The 17,039-nt window shown below is 45.1% G+C and overlaps 1 protein-coding gene across 1 annotated transcript; it reads left to right on the top strand.

The window, feature by feature from the left end:
- Nucleotides 1-394: 394 nt before the first annotated feature.
- On the top strand, nucleotides 395-15,882 carry NUP42 (nucleoporin 42). The gene is made up of 7 exons (XM_090046776.1): nucleotides 395-566; nucleotides 712-928; nucleotides 4,298-4,392; nucleotides 6,928-7,004; nucleotides 8,756-8,842; nucleotides 11,157-11,241; nucleotides 11,371-15,882. The coding sequence occupies exons 1-7, from the start codon at nucleotides 455-457 to the stop codon at nucleotides 11,937-11,939; spliced, it is 1,242 nt and encodes a 413-aa protein (XP_089902902.1). The 5' UTR covers nucleotides 395-454; the 3' UTR covers nucleotides 11,940-15,882.
- Nucleotides 15,883-17,039: the final 1,157 nt, after the last annotated feature.

Raw genomic sequence — 17,039 nt, 5'->3', positions numbered from 1 at the left:
AACAATAGTTTGCTAAGAAGGATTTTTTTTCCAACTATTTGAGTTGGTCTAAGATACCAGATTTCCCCAAAGAACCTCGTCTGTCAAAAATTATTGTACATTTTGAGCACTTGTACTGTTCTCGGTGGTACAGGGGTGATATTGTGCAAATACAATAACTGTCGTACAGCACGCAGCCCTGAGAAGAGCCGCCCCCGGCGGCCGTTGTGGCGGCTGCTACAGGCGCACGAGGTCCAACCGTTGCGCGGGGGCGGGGGCGGCGAGCGGGGGTGTTTGTGATTGGCTGCGGCTGCGGCTGCTGACCACGCACGGAGCATGGCGCTGGGGGCGGGGCCTCGTTGCACACTGGTCAGTTGAACCGCCACTTTCGGCGGGGGGGGGTGGTGGCGTGTTTGGGTAGTCTCAGTGCACCTGCGCGGCGGGTGAGCGCTGGTGCCGCGGCTGAGGCGCCGCCATGACGGTGTGCCAGTACTTTCTGCAGGGCCGCTGCCGCTTCGGCGAGCACTGCTGGAACGAGCACCCCCGCGGCGGGGGGCGGTCCAGCTCTGCCGCCTCGTCGTCCCCTGGTAGCTGCCTGCCCGCTTCCTTCTGTGCCCAGCGGGGGACCGGGGCCGCTTCGGCCGCGCCATGAGGCGGCCCGGGGCCGGGGCTGGGCTGCGAGCGTTGGGAGGCCGCTGCTGCCGGGGCTGACCGAACTGCTTCCTCTTGCAGTGCGCTGGGGCACGCGGACGGCGGCCGTGGTGCAGCCCTCCGGCTTCTTCGGGGCCTTGGCCTGGGGCGGCAGGGAGCCGGCCAGACCACCCTTCGCGCCGTCCTACGGCTTCGGGGCCTCCGGCAGCGGCGGCGGCAGGAGCTCGCAGCTCCATCAGAACCGCTTCTCGGCGCTCAGCGCTGGCGACGCAGGCAGAGAGGATGAGGAGAAGCTGCTGTGAGTCCGGGGCTGCGCGACGGGGGGGACTATTGCCAGACTGAATCTAGAAGCGACTGTAGCCTTAAAGAATGACGGTAACAATAATAACAATGATGACTAAGTTTGCCTCGCGATTTACCACCCCCCCCAGGGTAATCATGAGGCAACATTATTATTCAAGGCAAAATCGCTTCCAGAGTCATTTGGGCAATAGTCCAGTTCCAAAATTTAGCTGAGACAAGCTCAGTGGATCAGTCTAGGGCTTCGGATACTCTCCAAACCCAGGCAGGTCGGGGCCGGAGGCTGAGGAGTTCAGGTGCCTCCAGTCTTGCAACAAAACTAACTTGAAAGCAGTGGCAGAGCTAAGTGCTTTTCTGTGGTGCATGCATCACTGTCTTTCCCACTTGACTTCTCAGTGATTTTTGACTTCTACTTACAGTACCTTTTCATTTATTTGTGTTTCTGCAAAAAACATTTATATGCTTCCACAGTATCTAGGTTTCTATGTGTTTCTTTTTCTCTCTCTCTCTCTCTCTTTTCTGAAGCTTATTTGAGACATTTTCCGTAGAAGAATAGAGAAAACAGTCGTCGTTTTATTGGCTGTGTTTGTATGTATTAGCTTGTTTTGCTGTCATGTTTTCATTTTCAAGTTCTCAGTGTTAGCGTTACAGTTTGCAGTCCTCCAAAGAGGAGTGCTAGAATAGCAGGTGTGTTTGGGTCTGCTGGTATTGCTTGGTTCAGCAGGGATAGGCAACGTTTTTTGGCCAGAGTGCCGAAACCCCCACAATGCCTACCTTGGAAGGTGCCAGAGTACTAGCATGCCAGGAAAACAAAATGAGAGCAGGGAGTACATGGCAGGATACCCCTGTGCCCCGTGCCCCCCAGCTCTGCTGCCCTCAAGCCTGGGCTCTGTAGCTGTCAGCAGCAACCAAGAACCTGGGCCAGCTGCAAACGTTTGCTGCCTCTCCACCCCAGACCCAGCTCCAGGGAGGCGGCACATGCTGGCAGTGCTCCCTGCTGTGCTGCCCTTGTTGGAACTCAGCGTGGTTGGGTACAGCAGGGTGTGCAGAAAGCTGCCTGCTCCCCACTGCCATGCCATACTTCCCCTGTGTACACGGGAGCAGCATGGGGTTGTGCCCCTTGCTGCTGCCCCTGGCAGTGGCAGGCAGCTTTCTGTACCCCGTCGCTGTGACCTGCCACACTAGGTTCCAATGCTGCTTTGCAGAAGCGGGGAGAGCAGCACAGTGGGGAGCAATGCTGGTATTTGCTGCCTCCCCCGGGGCTGGGGCTGGGGCTGGGAGGTGGTGAGTCAGCAGATGTTTGCAGCTGGCCCAGGTTCTGGGTAGCTCCTGATGGCCATGGAGTCCAGGCTGCTTGAAGCAGGGCTTCCATGGGAGCAGCTAGGACTCTGTGGCTATCAGCAGCTACCCAGCCCTGGGCATCAGGAAGGCAGCAGGTGCTGGCACTTTGCCCATTGGGGCTGGGGAGGCAGCAGTTATTTGTAGCCTGGCTGCAGCTAGCTGACCCCAGCTCTGGGTAGCTGCTGATAGCCACGGAGCCCAGGCTGCTCCCAGCAGGACTTGCAACGTCCCAGCTGCCTGCTGGGAGCAACCTGGGCTCCTGGCTGGCAGCAGCTACCCCAGAAGCAAGCAGTTACTTCGGGCGGAGGGCTGCTTACCCAATTTTAGCAAGCTAAGGGCCGCATGGGTAGCCCCATTCCCTGGTCACCATCTTGGGACTAATGTCCCAATGTCTTGGGGCCAATGTCTCAGGGCCAGTTCCAGCTTGGGGTGCACCAGCAGGGAGAGTGGGGAGCTGCCCTAGCTCTATAGGGCACCTGCCAGTTGGGACCCCTGTACTCCTGCTGCCCTGCTGTGGGCCCTGCCGGCACTGGCCCCAGGACACCGGTGTGGGCCCTGTGTACCCACTCATTTCCGCTGCCCCCCCCAGCCCTGTGATACAGGCGGGGGGGCAGTGTGCAGCCCCAACCACCTGCTCCGTGGCAGGAAAGGAGCTGGTGCTGAGCATGGGGAAAAGCAGCCCCTCCCCCAGCCCATGGCTGGTGCTCACTGATGCAGCTGCTCACAGCCCACACAGGCAGCCCCACATGGGCTGTGAGCAGCTGCAGCATGGGGTGGCGGGCAAGGGGCCACTTTTCCTGCACTCAGCATTAGCTTAACCTGCTGCCAGCCTAGGCCCCATGCCGGCTCCAGGCTCGCCTGTCAGGGCTGCGCACGGCAGCTGCAGCCCCCCACCACTTGCCACACCAGGCAGTGTTTGCCACCACCACCTCTGAGCTGCCTAGTCTGCGAGCTCCGGGCAGGCAGCAGCAGCAAACACTGCCTGGCGCAGCAAGTGGGTGGGTTGCAGGTGCCGCCACTGCGGCACAGCCCCAATGGGTGACCCCAGAGCTGGCACGGGGCCCATGCTGGCAGCGGAGGCATGTTACAAGCTGGTGCTGAGTGTGGGAAAAGTGGCCCTGCCCCATGCCCTGCACTACAGCCGCTTGCAGCCCATGTGGGGCTGCCTGTGCCTGCTCAGGACAGCCCTGTGCGGACTGTGAGTGGCTGCAGCAGGGAGCTCTGGCCATGGGGTTAGAGTGGGGCTGCTTTTCCCTGGGCTCCTTCCCTGCCCTCCACCCCCTTACCTGAGTTTCTGGCATGTGCAGCCACATGGTCCCAGACCAGAAAGCCATGCTGTTGCGGGAGCCTGCTGGGCTTCCCCTAGGTCCTACTGCCTGTGGCTCCTGTCATTTTTGACAGGAACCAAAGACAAGTATTAATTTTTCTAAATTTTTTTAGGGGCCCTGCAGGCCTGATAGAGTGGCCTTGCATGCCATATTTTGCCCACCCCTGAGCTGCCCAGAGCTGGGACTGGCTGCAGCCAGGAGGCTGCAAATAGCTGCTGCCTCCCCAGCCCCAATGCGTGGTGAGAAAAATGGCCTCAAGTGCCAGGGGTTGCCGACCCCTGTAGTACAGCATTTCTTATAGCAGTCAACCTTTTTTGGCAGGCATGGTACAAATTAGCCCTGTGCTCTTTCCCAGGTGCCACTTTGCTCTGCCTGGTATGCTGCTCTGCTTTTTGTTCTCTATTCTGTGCTCCCTGTCCAAGCTTGTACTCTACTTTCTGCTTCCTGCCCTATCTGCTGTGGTGCTGCCTGATCTGTTGCATGTCACACACAGAAGGTTGCCCATACCACTTGTGGTAGTCATGCTGCAGGTTGGCCACCTGTGCCCTATAGTTTAGTAAGCTATTACAGTTGTTCACAAAGGCTCAAGTTCTAGCACTGTTAAACTCACCTCAACACGTGTGGCCTGGATTTCTCTTGTGTTTAACAAAATAATTTATTTGGTTTTATTAATTTGTTTTTGGTCTCTTCTGTCTTAGAGAAGGCATAATCAAAGACATGGAAATTTGGGAATCATCAGGACAATGGATGTTCTCCTGTTATGCACCTATGAAAGAAAAGCCTAATATCTCAGGTAGTAATGTCCTAGTGCTAGCATGCAGTGTTATTACCAAGAAAGGCAGTGCTCTTTTAAGCCCAAAAGAGAGTCAATTACATTATAGAAATGCATAAAACAAGGCCCTTCCACTAAAGAGCTCTTGCTTCAAGCCTGCATCTGGTTGCATAACTCAGACCCTTGTACTTCAGTGGTGTTCCCCAAAGTCAGTAACATCTAAGACTTTTCAGCATCAAAGCACAGCTTATTACCGCACTCTCTTATTACTACGTAGTTGGTAGGGTCAGAAGGGACCTGAGCATATCATCAAGTCTGACCCCCTGCCATGGCAGGAAAGAGTACTGGGGTTAAACAACCCTGGCAAGGCGTTCATCCAGCCTCCTCTTAAAGACCCCCAGTTAGGAGCCAGTACTACTTTTCTTGGAAATTGGTTCCAGATCCTAGCCACCCTGACAGTGAAGTAGCTCCTCCTGATATCTAGTCTGAATCTACCCTCTGCCAGCTTGTGACCATTATTTCTTGTCACTCCTAGTAGTGCTTGGGGGACAGGGACTCTCCCAGTGCCTGCTGGTGCCCCCTGACTAGTTTGTAAACAGCCACTAGATCCCCCCTCAGCCTTTTCTTGTGGAGGCTGAACAAGTTCAGGTCCCTTAGCCTCTCCTCGTAGGGCCTGCCCTGCTGCCCCCTGACCATGCGGGTGGTCCTCCTCTGGACCCTCTCCATGTTGTCCACATCCCTCCTGAAGTGTGGCACCCGGAACTGGACGCAGTACTCCAACTGCGGCCTGACCAGTGCCGCATAGAGGGGGAGAATCGCTTCCTTGGACCTGCTTGAGATGCATCTGTGGATACATGACAAGGTATGGTTGGCCTTCCTGACCACTTCCCCACACTGTCGGCCCATGTTCATTTTGGCATCAATAATGACTCCAAGGTTTTTTTCTGCCTCTGCACCGATGAGAAGGGAGTTCCCCAGCCTGTAGGTATGCTGCTGGTTCTTCCCCTCCCAAGTGCAGTACCTTGCACTTGTCAATGTTGAAACCCACCCTGTTCTCATCTGCCCACCCCTGTAACCTGTCCAGGTCCAATTGCAGCCTATTCCTCCCTTCTAGCATTCCCGCTTCTCCCCACATCTTAGTGTCGTCTGTGAATTTGAACAGGGTGCTTTTTACACCCTCGTCCAAGTTGCTGATGAAGAAGTTGAACGGTGCGGGCCCAAGGACCGAGCCCTGTGGAACCCCATTGCCCACATCCCTCCAGGTCAAATAAGACCTGTCCACCACCACCCTCTGGATGTGGCCCTCCAGCCATCTAGTGACCCATTTGACTGTAGATGTCAACGGCACAGTCCCCTAGTTTTTTTTAATAAGAATGGGGTGAGAGACCATGTCGAAGACCTTCCTAAAGGACTATTCTCCTTCCTAATCTCCCCTGCTGGCCCCTCTCGGACATGCACCAGGATACCTCTCAATCAGCTTCCCCAGGACTGAGGTAAGACTGACTGGCCTGTAGTTTCCTGGGTCCTCCTTCCTCCCTCTTTTGAAAATGGGAACCACGTTGGCCCTTTTCCTGTCCTCTGGCACCACACCAGCCGTGCCACGGGTCCCGCTATCACCCCTGCTAATTCCCTCAGCACTGTGAGGTGGAGATCGTCAGGACCTGCTGATTTTTAAATACATCGAGTCCCTCCAGAAGTTCCCTGACTATGTCCTCACTGACTCTAGGCCTGAGTGCACCTCCCCTGGGACCTACAGGGGTCCCGGGGAGGGGGGTGATCCAGTCCCTGCTCAGAAAAATGGAGGCAAAGAAATTTGTTAAATAGGTTGGCTTTGGTGTCTGGTGTGACATTACTGTTTCTTCCTAACCTATTTTTTGTTTATGCCATTTTGAGTTTTGCATGAATTTTGTACCTTTTTACTAATACAATTATATTTTTATAAATATTTAAAAATTGCCAGTGTAGATGATGCACTAAAGCAGGGCAACTCCTAGCACACTTGCCAGTGTGGCGCACAAAGACATCTTGCTTGGCACATGCACCTCAGGGCAGACAGCAGGGGAGTCCAGTGCCTTCTACCCCTCATCACCCTTAAGACACACTTGTACCTGCCACCGGCAATGAGCTGAGCCAAGGCTCTACAGACTCCTGTGCAGCTTTTTGCAGCCTCCCTGCCGCCTGCTGCGAGTAGCCCGAGCTCAGTGGCAGGGGCCTGTCCAGAGCCTGAGCTGACTGGCAGGCAGCTGGGAGCTGCAATGGGGTCTATGAAGCCCTGGCCCAGCTCACTGCTGGCAGCATGTGCCTGCACACGTCAAGGCAGACAGCTGGGAAGGGGCCAGGGCTTCATTGCCACAACAAGGATTGGGCCCCTCGTGGCTCACCCTCTGTCCGCCCCGGCATTTCAGCATCTTACAAATCGAGATTGCAGGTATTTTAGACATTCTGCCCAAAAACATTGTTGACCCCTGCAGTAAGGCCTCTTGCCTATGGCATCATAGATTCACTGGAAGCAGCAGTATATATTTTTGTTTGAAGATTTTGTTTCTCTTCCTGCAGGTTTTCCAGACTTCTCACCAGAAGAATTGCATCTTGAGTACTATAACTGTAGAGCAAACAATAATGTTCAGAATTACGTAAGCCTTTTAAAAAATATGGCAGGTTTCTGAAGTAACACAGATACTCCAGAGAAATGGTCCCTTAATTTTTTTTGAGTGATGGTCATTTGACTGGTATACCAAATTCCAAGGACCTTCCTGATCCACAGCTCTTATGACCTGGGGAGTTCCCCAATCCCCAGCTCCCCTCTGCCCGATAGATTCCCCACATGTGGGAACATTTAAAGTCATGCTGTGCGAACTGATGCCAGGCTGCATGCCACATGTTCAAATTAAAGTGCAATCCAAACCAGCTGTAAAGATGTTCCACATCTAAATGAAACACCTTTGTGTATATGGGACATTTTGGTGGCTGATTTGCCATTTTTTAATGCAATAAATTGCCTGAATGTGTGGCATGTTACAGTTTATTGTATGAGGACTGAAAACTATGCCTAAAACACCAGAAATTTAAAAAAAAATGTGAATTCAGGATTGAAAACAAAGTTCTGAATTCTTGAACTCCCTTGTCTGTCTTATAAGAACTGATATCAGATAATATATTTTTCCAATGTGTGGCCAGAGACAACGGAATTATTGCTGTGTTTGAAATATTTGTGATATTGAAGTCTTTTGAATGCGTATAAAATCTGTTTACCCAAAGATTAAGCATTCAGTCTCACAGGCTTCCTGCGTATCATATAATTTTTCTTCTGTTAGTTAATAAAGGGAGCTCTTTTCAATATATAGATACTTGAATAAGATTAGGTATGTTCGTATTTGTTACTTCTTGCTGCATACCCATATCCTCAGTAGTTGTGCATAAAGTGTCCGAAAAGAAATCAGAAAATCACTATGCATTTTTTTTTTTTGTTAAGACATGATTTTTCTATACTGACATGTAGTAGTTATTTCAGTGCGTTGAGGGAATTGATTTTATTAGTGAAATCAAGTCTTTTCAAAAGAGATTTATGGAGTGATGCAACTAAATTTTCCTGTGTAGGGAATGGATATTTTTACAAGAACAGGAGAAATTAGCTGAATTCATGGTGCTTTAAGCTAGTTGTTCAGCACATATACATAAAGCCCAAGTTTCATTTCTAGATTTGAAGCTTGGCATTAATCTCTGATGACTTCTTTATGCCTAATCCAGATAGTGGTAAGAAGTTGTGTTTTGAAAAAATTAGTATTTTCTTTTATTGTATACAGGCATACCTCGGAGATATTGCGGGTTCGGTTCCAGACCACCGCAATAAAGCGAATATTGCAATAAAGCGAGTCACATGAATTTTTTGGTTTCCCAGTGCATATAAAAGTTATGTTTACACTATACTGTAGTCTGTAGTCTATTAAGTGTGCAATAGCATTATGTCTAAAAAAACAATGTACATACCTTAGTTAAAAAATACTTTATTGCTAAAAAAAATGCTGTTGGAAAAATGGCGCCGATACACTTGCTCGACGCAGGGTTGCCACAAACCTTCAATTTGTAAAAAAATGCAATATCTGCAAAGCGCAATAAAGCGAGGTGCAATAAAATGAGGTATGCCTGTATTATATACATTTGGTTTGAGAATACTGAGTTTCTTAGCTGTATATTGCATCCTCACTTGTGTAACATGAGGGGTTTTGGAAGGGGAGTTGTTTTCTCTCTCCGGGTCTGTCTAATGGCTTTATTCTTTCATGTAATTTGAGAAATTCATTGTGAGTTTAATTTTAAGGTTGTTTGATATTGTTTGCATCATTAGCACAGACCTGGCACTTTTGTTTCTGCTCTTTTTTTTTTTTAGATAAATTCAGTCCAGCAGTTAGTAAACCAATGGAGAAATAGAGTGCTTGAGCTGAAGACACTAAATGCATCAACCAAATCAGCATTGGTAAGTGCTATTGAAAAGTGAAATATTTGTGTAGGATGCTTCTTTTTCTTAATCTTAATGGAACATTTCACTTGGATTCAAGTTTCTTTAGACACATCACATCAAAATGTGCCATACATTCCAAAATTAGTTGCTTCCACAATGATTGTTAATGGGCCAATTCAGAGAGATGATGTGCTATGAAAAAACTTCTGTGCTTCTGATCTTAGAGATCTGGCCAAAGTTCCATCTTCAGGAAATGCACATGATCTCATCAGGGTATTATCCATATATTTTTTTATTAACTTTAAATTTTAAATTCCCCATCATTGCTTTTGAAGGTTTCATCAAATATTACTTAACTAAATATTTTAAACATCTTTGGAAGTCTCTTGCTTAGGGCTGAGATTTGAAAATATTTACTTCTAGTTGCTGTGGCAGTTTTAATGGAAGACATGGTTAAAGCCTCTGCACTATTATAATAATGTATACCAAACTATATCATTCTTTTTCTTGTCAGTGTTATTTTTGTGCAGAGGCTTTAGTGCCAGAAAGCCTAGTTGAGTGGCCATAGAGAGAGGCGGGTAGTAGTTTTAAGGCAAGTCTTGAATAATCCTTTGGGTATATTGAGCAGAAGGTAAATAATTGGGGTGAAAGGGCATGCAAAAAGAAAAAGAACTAGGTATGAAAGCAGCATTATCTCCACTACATGCACTCAATATTTAGAGGGAAAATAACCACAAGACTTCTCATTCTTTTCCCACCTTTCTCTGGAATCAGGCTTTCATTCATACTGGTTACTTACTAAAATATAATGGTAGATATTAGATAATTATAGGAAATTAAAGAGAAGGTCAGTTATAGAATTTTCATAATGCAGTTTGAGGAATTGATGTGCAGTCAAGAGAAACTGCTCAGATAAGTGAAAAGATGGCTTGGACAATGTCAGAACAGCTTACATCTCTTTTTGAACACAAGTTTCATAGAATAATCAAATCAGTAATGCCAGAACTGAAGTAGAAACCAGAGCTCAGTGAACAAGTAGAGGCTGTGAGGTTAAGCAAGGAATTTCATTTCGAATGGTAATCCACTTGAGGTGTTCGAAAATGTAAACATTATGATTATGTCCTTTCTATATTTGCTGATGCTTGTCTGTTCTGTCTGTGCTGGAGACTGGAGTGGTGACAGTATACTTAAAACCCAACAAAATTACGTTTTTTCAAGGTGGGATATCAGAGAAAGCATTAAAGTAGTAATAATATTGCGAAGACTAAATTAGATAAGAAAGATGTAAACATACTTATAGGTCAGTAAGGTTCCAGAACTTGTGCTTTTGCTGTATTTTTATGGTGCAGATGTTTTAATTACAAAATGGTGTTTTCAATACATGTATCATAAAAAGATGCAGGTTTCCCTCAGTTTATATGGGTTCTGTATGTGTGAATTCACTCTTATGCAATGACCCTTTTTATACCAAAAATTTGTTATATGCGAGGTAAATTCACTCATGTGATCGGTGTGGTGGAAGCCTGTAGTCAGCTGTTTTGTGCAGTGCATTGTGGGAGTGATGCACATCAAAATAGTCTCCTGTGTGGATCTGTGCTGCTCACTCATTGTCTACGACACATGTTTCTGTAGTTGCCATCCCCATTATGATAGTGCCCTGTGCTTGTGGGTACTGCCTGCTGTTGGTGAGTTCCAAAATTATTTTGTAAAAGTGGTAGGAATGTGTCTGGGGGTCAATACAGTCAAAGTCTTGGAAGGTATCCCTATTTGTTACACTGTAAAATGGATTCCCTTTATGCAAATTCAGGTAATGCAGCATTTTCCAGGAATGCATGTACAGCATAAAGTGAGGGAAACCTGTATACCAGATACTTTCATCATTTTGAGGTAAAAGGGTGCCTGTAGATGTGCTAGCACACTGTCATTACACAATTAATTGCGTTTGTTGGAGTGTGATAATTGGCATGCTCCAGCCAGCCTCTGTATCTTGTGTGTCAGTGTCTCTGCACTTCAAAATGTTAGTGGGGGCACTTTAAAGTACCCCCACTGCCATTTTGAAGTGTAGGGTTGTTGATGCATGAGATGCTATGGGCACTTTATTTAGAGCAGCTTGTAATTCAAGTGCTTCATCCCCAGAGCATGTGTAAAAATGGCAGTGGTCCCAAACATTTAATTGAAAGGTGGGTTGTGAGCTGTGAACCAGTTTGGAAGGTATCAGCCTAGGTTTTTTTTAAGTTGGATTTCTGACTCTATCAAAAGTATTGATTACCCATTTTTATTGTGTCCCTTAATTTCATGCATTTCCTACTTTTCCCACATTTTCTTTAAGTTATCTGAATTGAAGAATGTGGTTAGTGCGCCAGTGCCTTCATTTGGATTTGGTGGACAGCAAACATCAAGCTTTGGGTCATCAAGTAAGTGTTTTGTATTCAGAATTGGTGCTGTTAAATCTTGGCTTCTGTTTTTTTCCAATATTTCAATAAAATAGTGCTCTAATGTCATGTCTGTTCTAAAATTTTACCCTTGTGTTTTTATAATTTCAGACTTTACCATACAAAGCAGCAGCATTAGCAGTCCTAACAATTTCTCCTTTAAGTCAAATTCTGTTAGTGCATCATCTGGAAGCACTCCAGCATTTGGGAGCCCTTCTACAGTTCAGGGTCCTTCAGCATTTGGTGTGACATCATCTTCTAGTACACCACATTCTGTTGCCTTTGGCAGCCAACCAACTATATCTGCAGCTGCTTTTTCATTTAGAGCCCCCCCTGAAACTACTGGTGGCTTTGGAACGTCTGGATTTTCGGGGTTTGGCAATTCCTCTACTGTGAACTCCTCTAGTACGACCTCAGTTCCATCCTTTGGAGCTGTTAATACAGCTGTAGCTGCTCGTACCTCAGACACAGGTAACACTTTATTTGGACAATCTTTCAGTGCCTTTGGACATAGTGTTACATCAGCACCTTCTGTCATCACAAACAGCGGCACCTCAGAAAAATTATTTACGTCAAAGACCGATCTATTAGCCGAAGAGTTAAAGCAGTTTGAAGCAAAGAAGTTTACACTGGGAAAGATTCCTCTTAAGCCACCACCAGCAGAGCTTTTAACTGTTTGACATCCACATATCCAGTTGGCAGATTTTGAAATAAAGGACCAACTTTACCGAATAATTATAATCGTAAAAAGCTGACATTTTTCTTAATGTTGATGTTTGGCACTGAACTGAAATACTTTCACGTGAATTTAAATGTACCGTGTAAGGTTGTTTTAGCATGTAGAATTGTAACTATGTCTCAGTGTTCCTTGTTTTGTTTTGGAAATGACTCGACTTGACTTAACTTTTAGTGGAATCTACATTCTTGGTTTAGGTATAACTGCTTAAAAAAAGGCACATTGTTCCCCTTAAAAAAAAAAAAATAAACATAACATCTATGGCTCATGTGTCCTAAGCTTTTTATTTTTCTTTATCCAGTGTTCTGTTCATAGACTTGGAACTTAATAGATACGAATAAACCCTAGGTATCAGAAAGCCATGGGAAAACTGAATTGTTTCACTGATAGTTTATTTTAAAGGATCTTTGGAGCTACTAAGGCACAAAGCAGACAACAATACTTAAACCTGTTTATCTGTTACGCTTTTGTAGTTCTAAAATATTCACCTTCGCAGACCTTGTTAAGCTTTGCTTTCGTCAAACATTATTTAAGTAACCATGAATCCCAAAAAAATGGCAACAGCGGCGTGCCAAAAGATTTCATAAATACCTGAATTCATACAACTATAGATTGTAACCAATAACGTTCATAGAATCTATAGAAAAAGAATAAGCTGTAGAAATTGATATTTCTCCATTCGGTGTTAAAGCACTACTCTTAGTATGATGGGAAACACTAATGAAGATGTCTCTATTTTGGGGTGAGGCCTAAAAATGAGATTCCGATTAGCTCTTCTCATTGAGATCCCAATGCTATGTTTAAAATTAATCTGGCTATTTATTCTATTCTAAATTCTGGTTGTAATTTTGAAGGTGTCTGTTATTTTAACAGAATGCCTTTTTCTTCACTTCATATCCTAATGCTTTGTCATTTTACCAACGATCGAATAATCCTTTAAATACAAATTAAAATAGGCTCCATCTGGTAAATGCATAAACCACCTTTATTGAGTTGAACTGCTTTACGTATAGGCCACTTCAAGAGATTTAAGCATCTCTAACCTCAATGTTGTTGCTTGTGCTACTTAAAGCTTGTAGCAGCTTAGCATTGAATTTAAGTGCAGAACTGCCTAAAACCGTTAGCCCCTTTTAGGGTGTCTCAGCAGGCTACTGCTAAGCTGTTTTTAAGAACGTTTTGTTTGTACCTCCTTTTTCTAAACAGTTTAGGACACCTGAGAACCTAAGTTGAAAGGTCTAATGTGCATGGCTAAAATGCCAACATGAGCATGACATATAGGGTTTTTTCTTATAATGGTGACCTTTGAAAAATCAAGTTTGGTGTGTTTAACTTTCTTGGGGGCTAATAAAAAAACTAAAAGGTTAAGAAAAATAATTCTAATCAGAGCACACAGTAAAAGGAACATTTCCCAGCAGCTACCTCAAATTGTTGACATGCCTTTGATTAGCTTTTATTTGCAGAAACAATATATTACCATTGAACTGATGCTACACATCATCCTAAATGGAATGTGTAAGCAACTGAAACAATATTGGGGTGGGGAACAAACTAAAAGTTGGCATTCCACCTTAACTAATAACAGGTGGAGGCCTGAATGAGGTTGCAGTGAAGGGGAGAGAGAAAGAAAACTAAAAATTGGTGGGCATTAGGGCAGTGGTCTCCAGCTTTTTTATGGTGAGAATCACTTTTTGTAAGTAAAGGGCATCCCAGGATCTATTACCAGATAAACCACCCAGGCTCTGATCCCACTTGCCCAGCCCAGCCACGTGCATCCTACTGCTCCCATTCATGGAGGCTCTGACAGACTGAGATCAACTGTCAGGGGCTCTGTGATGGACCACTGGATTAGGGCTACAGTGGGCTGGCTAAAAGATGGCTAATTATTTAAGTTGGAACACCGACACTGTTGAAAATGTTTCCCCACTGGAAATCTAGTCTTTGTTCTACCACAGTTAAGTAGGTGTATAGTAACAGCAGAAAAGGATTTCAAAATTAACTGTCAATCTGCACAGATGAGGGAAGCAAGAAACTCTAAGAACTAGAATTTTTCCCTTGGCCAATCAGGGCTCATGGTCTAATAAAAAAAATATCACCTCTACCCATTAGATTTTTGCAAAAGGTCTTTAATTGCAAGCTTTCAGGCACAAGCACCCTTCATCAGGCATCGGAGAAAAGATTGGAAAAGTTCTCTTGGGTAGAAATAAAAGTTCATATTTCACTGTATTTCACAGAGGAGTCAATAGATGGAATACTCAGGGCAGATGGTTCTTAGCTGGTAAGGAGTCTCTCGGCTCTCTTGTGAGGCTCTGGGATGATGTAAATTACCTTGAACCAAGGCAGGAGCAGTATCTCAGGTTTCAGTGGTTAAAGTTGCTTCCTCCTGTGAATCCTATAAAATATGAACTTCCATTTCTACCCAGGATAACTTCTAAAATCTTTTCTCGGATGCCTGATGAAGGGTGTTTGTGCCTGAAAGTTTGCAATTAAAGATTTTTTTTTTTTGCAAAAGTCTAGTTGGTCTAATAAAAGATCACCTCTACCTTGAGCCCTGATTGCTTTTTCCTCTGGACCAATACGGCTACAACCTGGATCCCTGGATGGTCAATTGCCTTTTTGGCTTTGTTTGCCATCCAGAAAGTCATAGTTTTGGTTTGGAATGTGAAAATAACTGTCACATTGTTACTTACACATCTCATTTGTCACGTTTACCTTTTACTAAAGCTAGATGTGAGAAATGAGATTTAAGTGTCATGATTGCCTGCAGAAGACTATGAAAGTAAAGAGTCTAAAGCAGGCAAGCAACCCTTGGCATGGGTGAAATGTTTTTAGAGGGACTAGGGGAAGTGCAGGGCACTGTGGAGTGCACTGCCTGACCCCCCCACCTCTCCCTCCTGCATGTTTTGTAGCGGGGCCATCACATGCTGCTGTATACAGGGAATAAGCACACAGTGGGGGAACTGGGTGTGGTGCTGTGATGGCAGGGCATGGTGGTGGTGTGACGAGCTGCATTTGGGGTGGCTAAGCCCCATTAGCCCTGGCCTTCCACCACCTATGTGGTACACAGGCATATTGCATGGCATGCATGCCTTGGGGTGGACAGCAGGGAAGGGGCTGGGGCTGCACTGCCACAAGAATCAGGTCCCTCGTGCCTCCCCCACCATCTCCTCCTACCACACCAACATTTTACATATTGAGGTTGTGGGTGTTTTTGGCACTCTGGCCAAAAATGTTGCCAACCCCTGGTTTAAAAGGACTCAAGCCATAGTTTGACTCTATGTGATGTTTTCGAGTATTTCCCTTTCTTTGAAATAACAGAATTTATGAGTCACCAAAATTCCTATGGTTTGGTACAAATAACTGATTTTAAGAATCATTTGAAGTTTGCTTTGTGAGAGATCATAGTTTAGTTCTCTGACATTGGCAGTTATGGGTTGGCTGTACCCCAGAAAGACTTGTCATTCAAAGGCAATCCATTACTGCACAAGCTAAGGAACAGATCTTAGCATGCAGCAAATGAAATTTTCGCTAACCTTATTGAACCAGATGTTACTAACAGTGATCTGAGGCTTCAACTATGAACAGCCAGTGAGGGAGAGGAAATAAGAGGTTTAGAAATAACACGAAAAATTTATTACTGGGAATGTAGCTTTGTCTCAAGCTGAAATGTTGCTGAAAAAAAAGAGGTGAAGAACAAGTAATAGCTTATGGAGTAAAGATGCGGGCACCAAATGCAATATCTGACAGTAGCCAAAAGCATAAGGGAAATAAAGGCTTTTACAAATATCTAGGGAAAGAAAATGCAAGACTTGTATTAATAAAGGACTGGTGAGATAAGATTGATGACTGAAATGGCTGAGATCAATTTAAAATAAATTGAACTGAATGAACAGTTGGAAAGTAATGAAGATGTCTTTTTGTCAATAAATGCCTATCGAGTAAGGGAATGTTTGTGAAATGTGAACATAGTATATGCAAACTAGTGAGTCCAGACAACTTGTCTCCTAAGGTAGTAAGAGAATTAGCTGATGTACGTATTGTACAACTGACAATTACATTGGTAAGTTATGGAGCACTCAGGACATGCAAAAGGGCAGGAGAAAATACATCTATGAGGCAGATTTATTTGCTTTTATTGACTATTACAAAATAATTTAAGGAAATTCCATGGACAAATAGGGTTTTTTTAACCAAAACATTCGATATAGTAACTCAAAAAGTGTTACACAATTATTTTAAAGGGAGTTAGACAGGAACTGTTAAGAATATTGACTACTAACTGAATGCTGTTTTTTATGGTCTGCTGTCTCCCTCATTTGGAGGAAACAGCTGAATATGGGTGTTTAATATATGTTCAATAAAACCAGAATTATGATCTGGAAGTAGACAAACTACAAGTTGACGAAATGTTATACTGGCAGTGCTAGAAAGCTATCTAAAGAATTATAATATATGTACAATTATGTTTAACTGTCAGATGCAATCTAAAGGCTGGGAAGAAATCTGCATTTAGGGCATTCAGCAATAATGAGAAGCCTGTAATGCTGGAAAGTGTTAGTGGACAGTAAACTAGGTATGATCTTGCAGTTGATTAAGTCAATAAAAAAGTATCAAGTGTAGCAGTAGGATTGTCTCACTCTAATTCTCGTTTGATTTTTTTTTCACTTTTGGTTCAGATTGTTGTTTACCAAAATTATATCTGGTAAGTGGAAGGAAATTAAGACAGCATGCCAGATCCAGCACCATCTGGCCTGGAGCTGTGCTGTATGCTTCAGACCAGGCAGAGCAGGTGCCGTGTGCATCTTGGACCAGTCTCTGCAGGTGCCACAGGTTCTGGATCCAGTATGTGGTACAGAGCCTGAACCAGTCTGGCCAGAGCGGGGCTAGTCTGGTACATACTGCAAGTGGATCAGTTTGAAACATAGGACCAGAAGACAAAGTGCTGCGTGCCAGATCTTTAACACCCCTGGTCTGTAAGATGCACCTCTACCCTGCCTTCTGCCTAGCAGCATAACCAAAACTAGCAACCTTTAATGGTTTACTCTTG

The sequence above is a fragment of the Crocodylus siamensis genome, chromosome 5 (genome assembly GCF_052110815.1).
Source record: "Crocodylus siamensis isolate JL-2025a chromosome 5, ASM5211081v1, whole genome shotgun sequence".
NCBI classification, from domain to species: Eukaryota; Metazoa; Chordata; order Crocodylia; family Crocodylidae; genus Crocodylus; species Crocodylus siamensis.
Note: the sequence above shows the minus strand (reverse complement) of the source record. Positions and strands in the feature narration are given on the sequence as shown.

Excerpts from the sequence above, each read along its gene's own strand:
- NUP42 (XM_090046776.1), top strand. The coding sequence starts at position 455 with ATGACGGTGTGCCAGTACTTTCTGCAGGGCCGCTGCCGCTTCGGCGAG. Across the intron at positions 567-711 it reads TGCCGCCTCGTCGTCCCCTG|TGCGCTGGGGCACGCGGACG; the intron begins GTAGCTGCCTGC and ends TTCCTCTTGCAG. Across the intron at positions 11,242-11,370 it reads ATCAAGCTTTGGGTCATCAA|ACTTTACCATACAAAGCAGC; the intron begins GTAAGTGTTTTG and ends TTATAATTTCAG.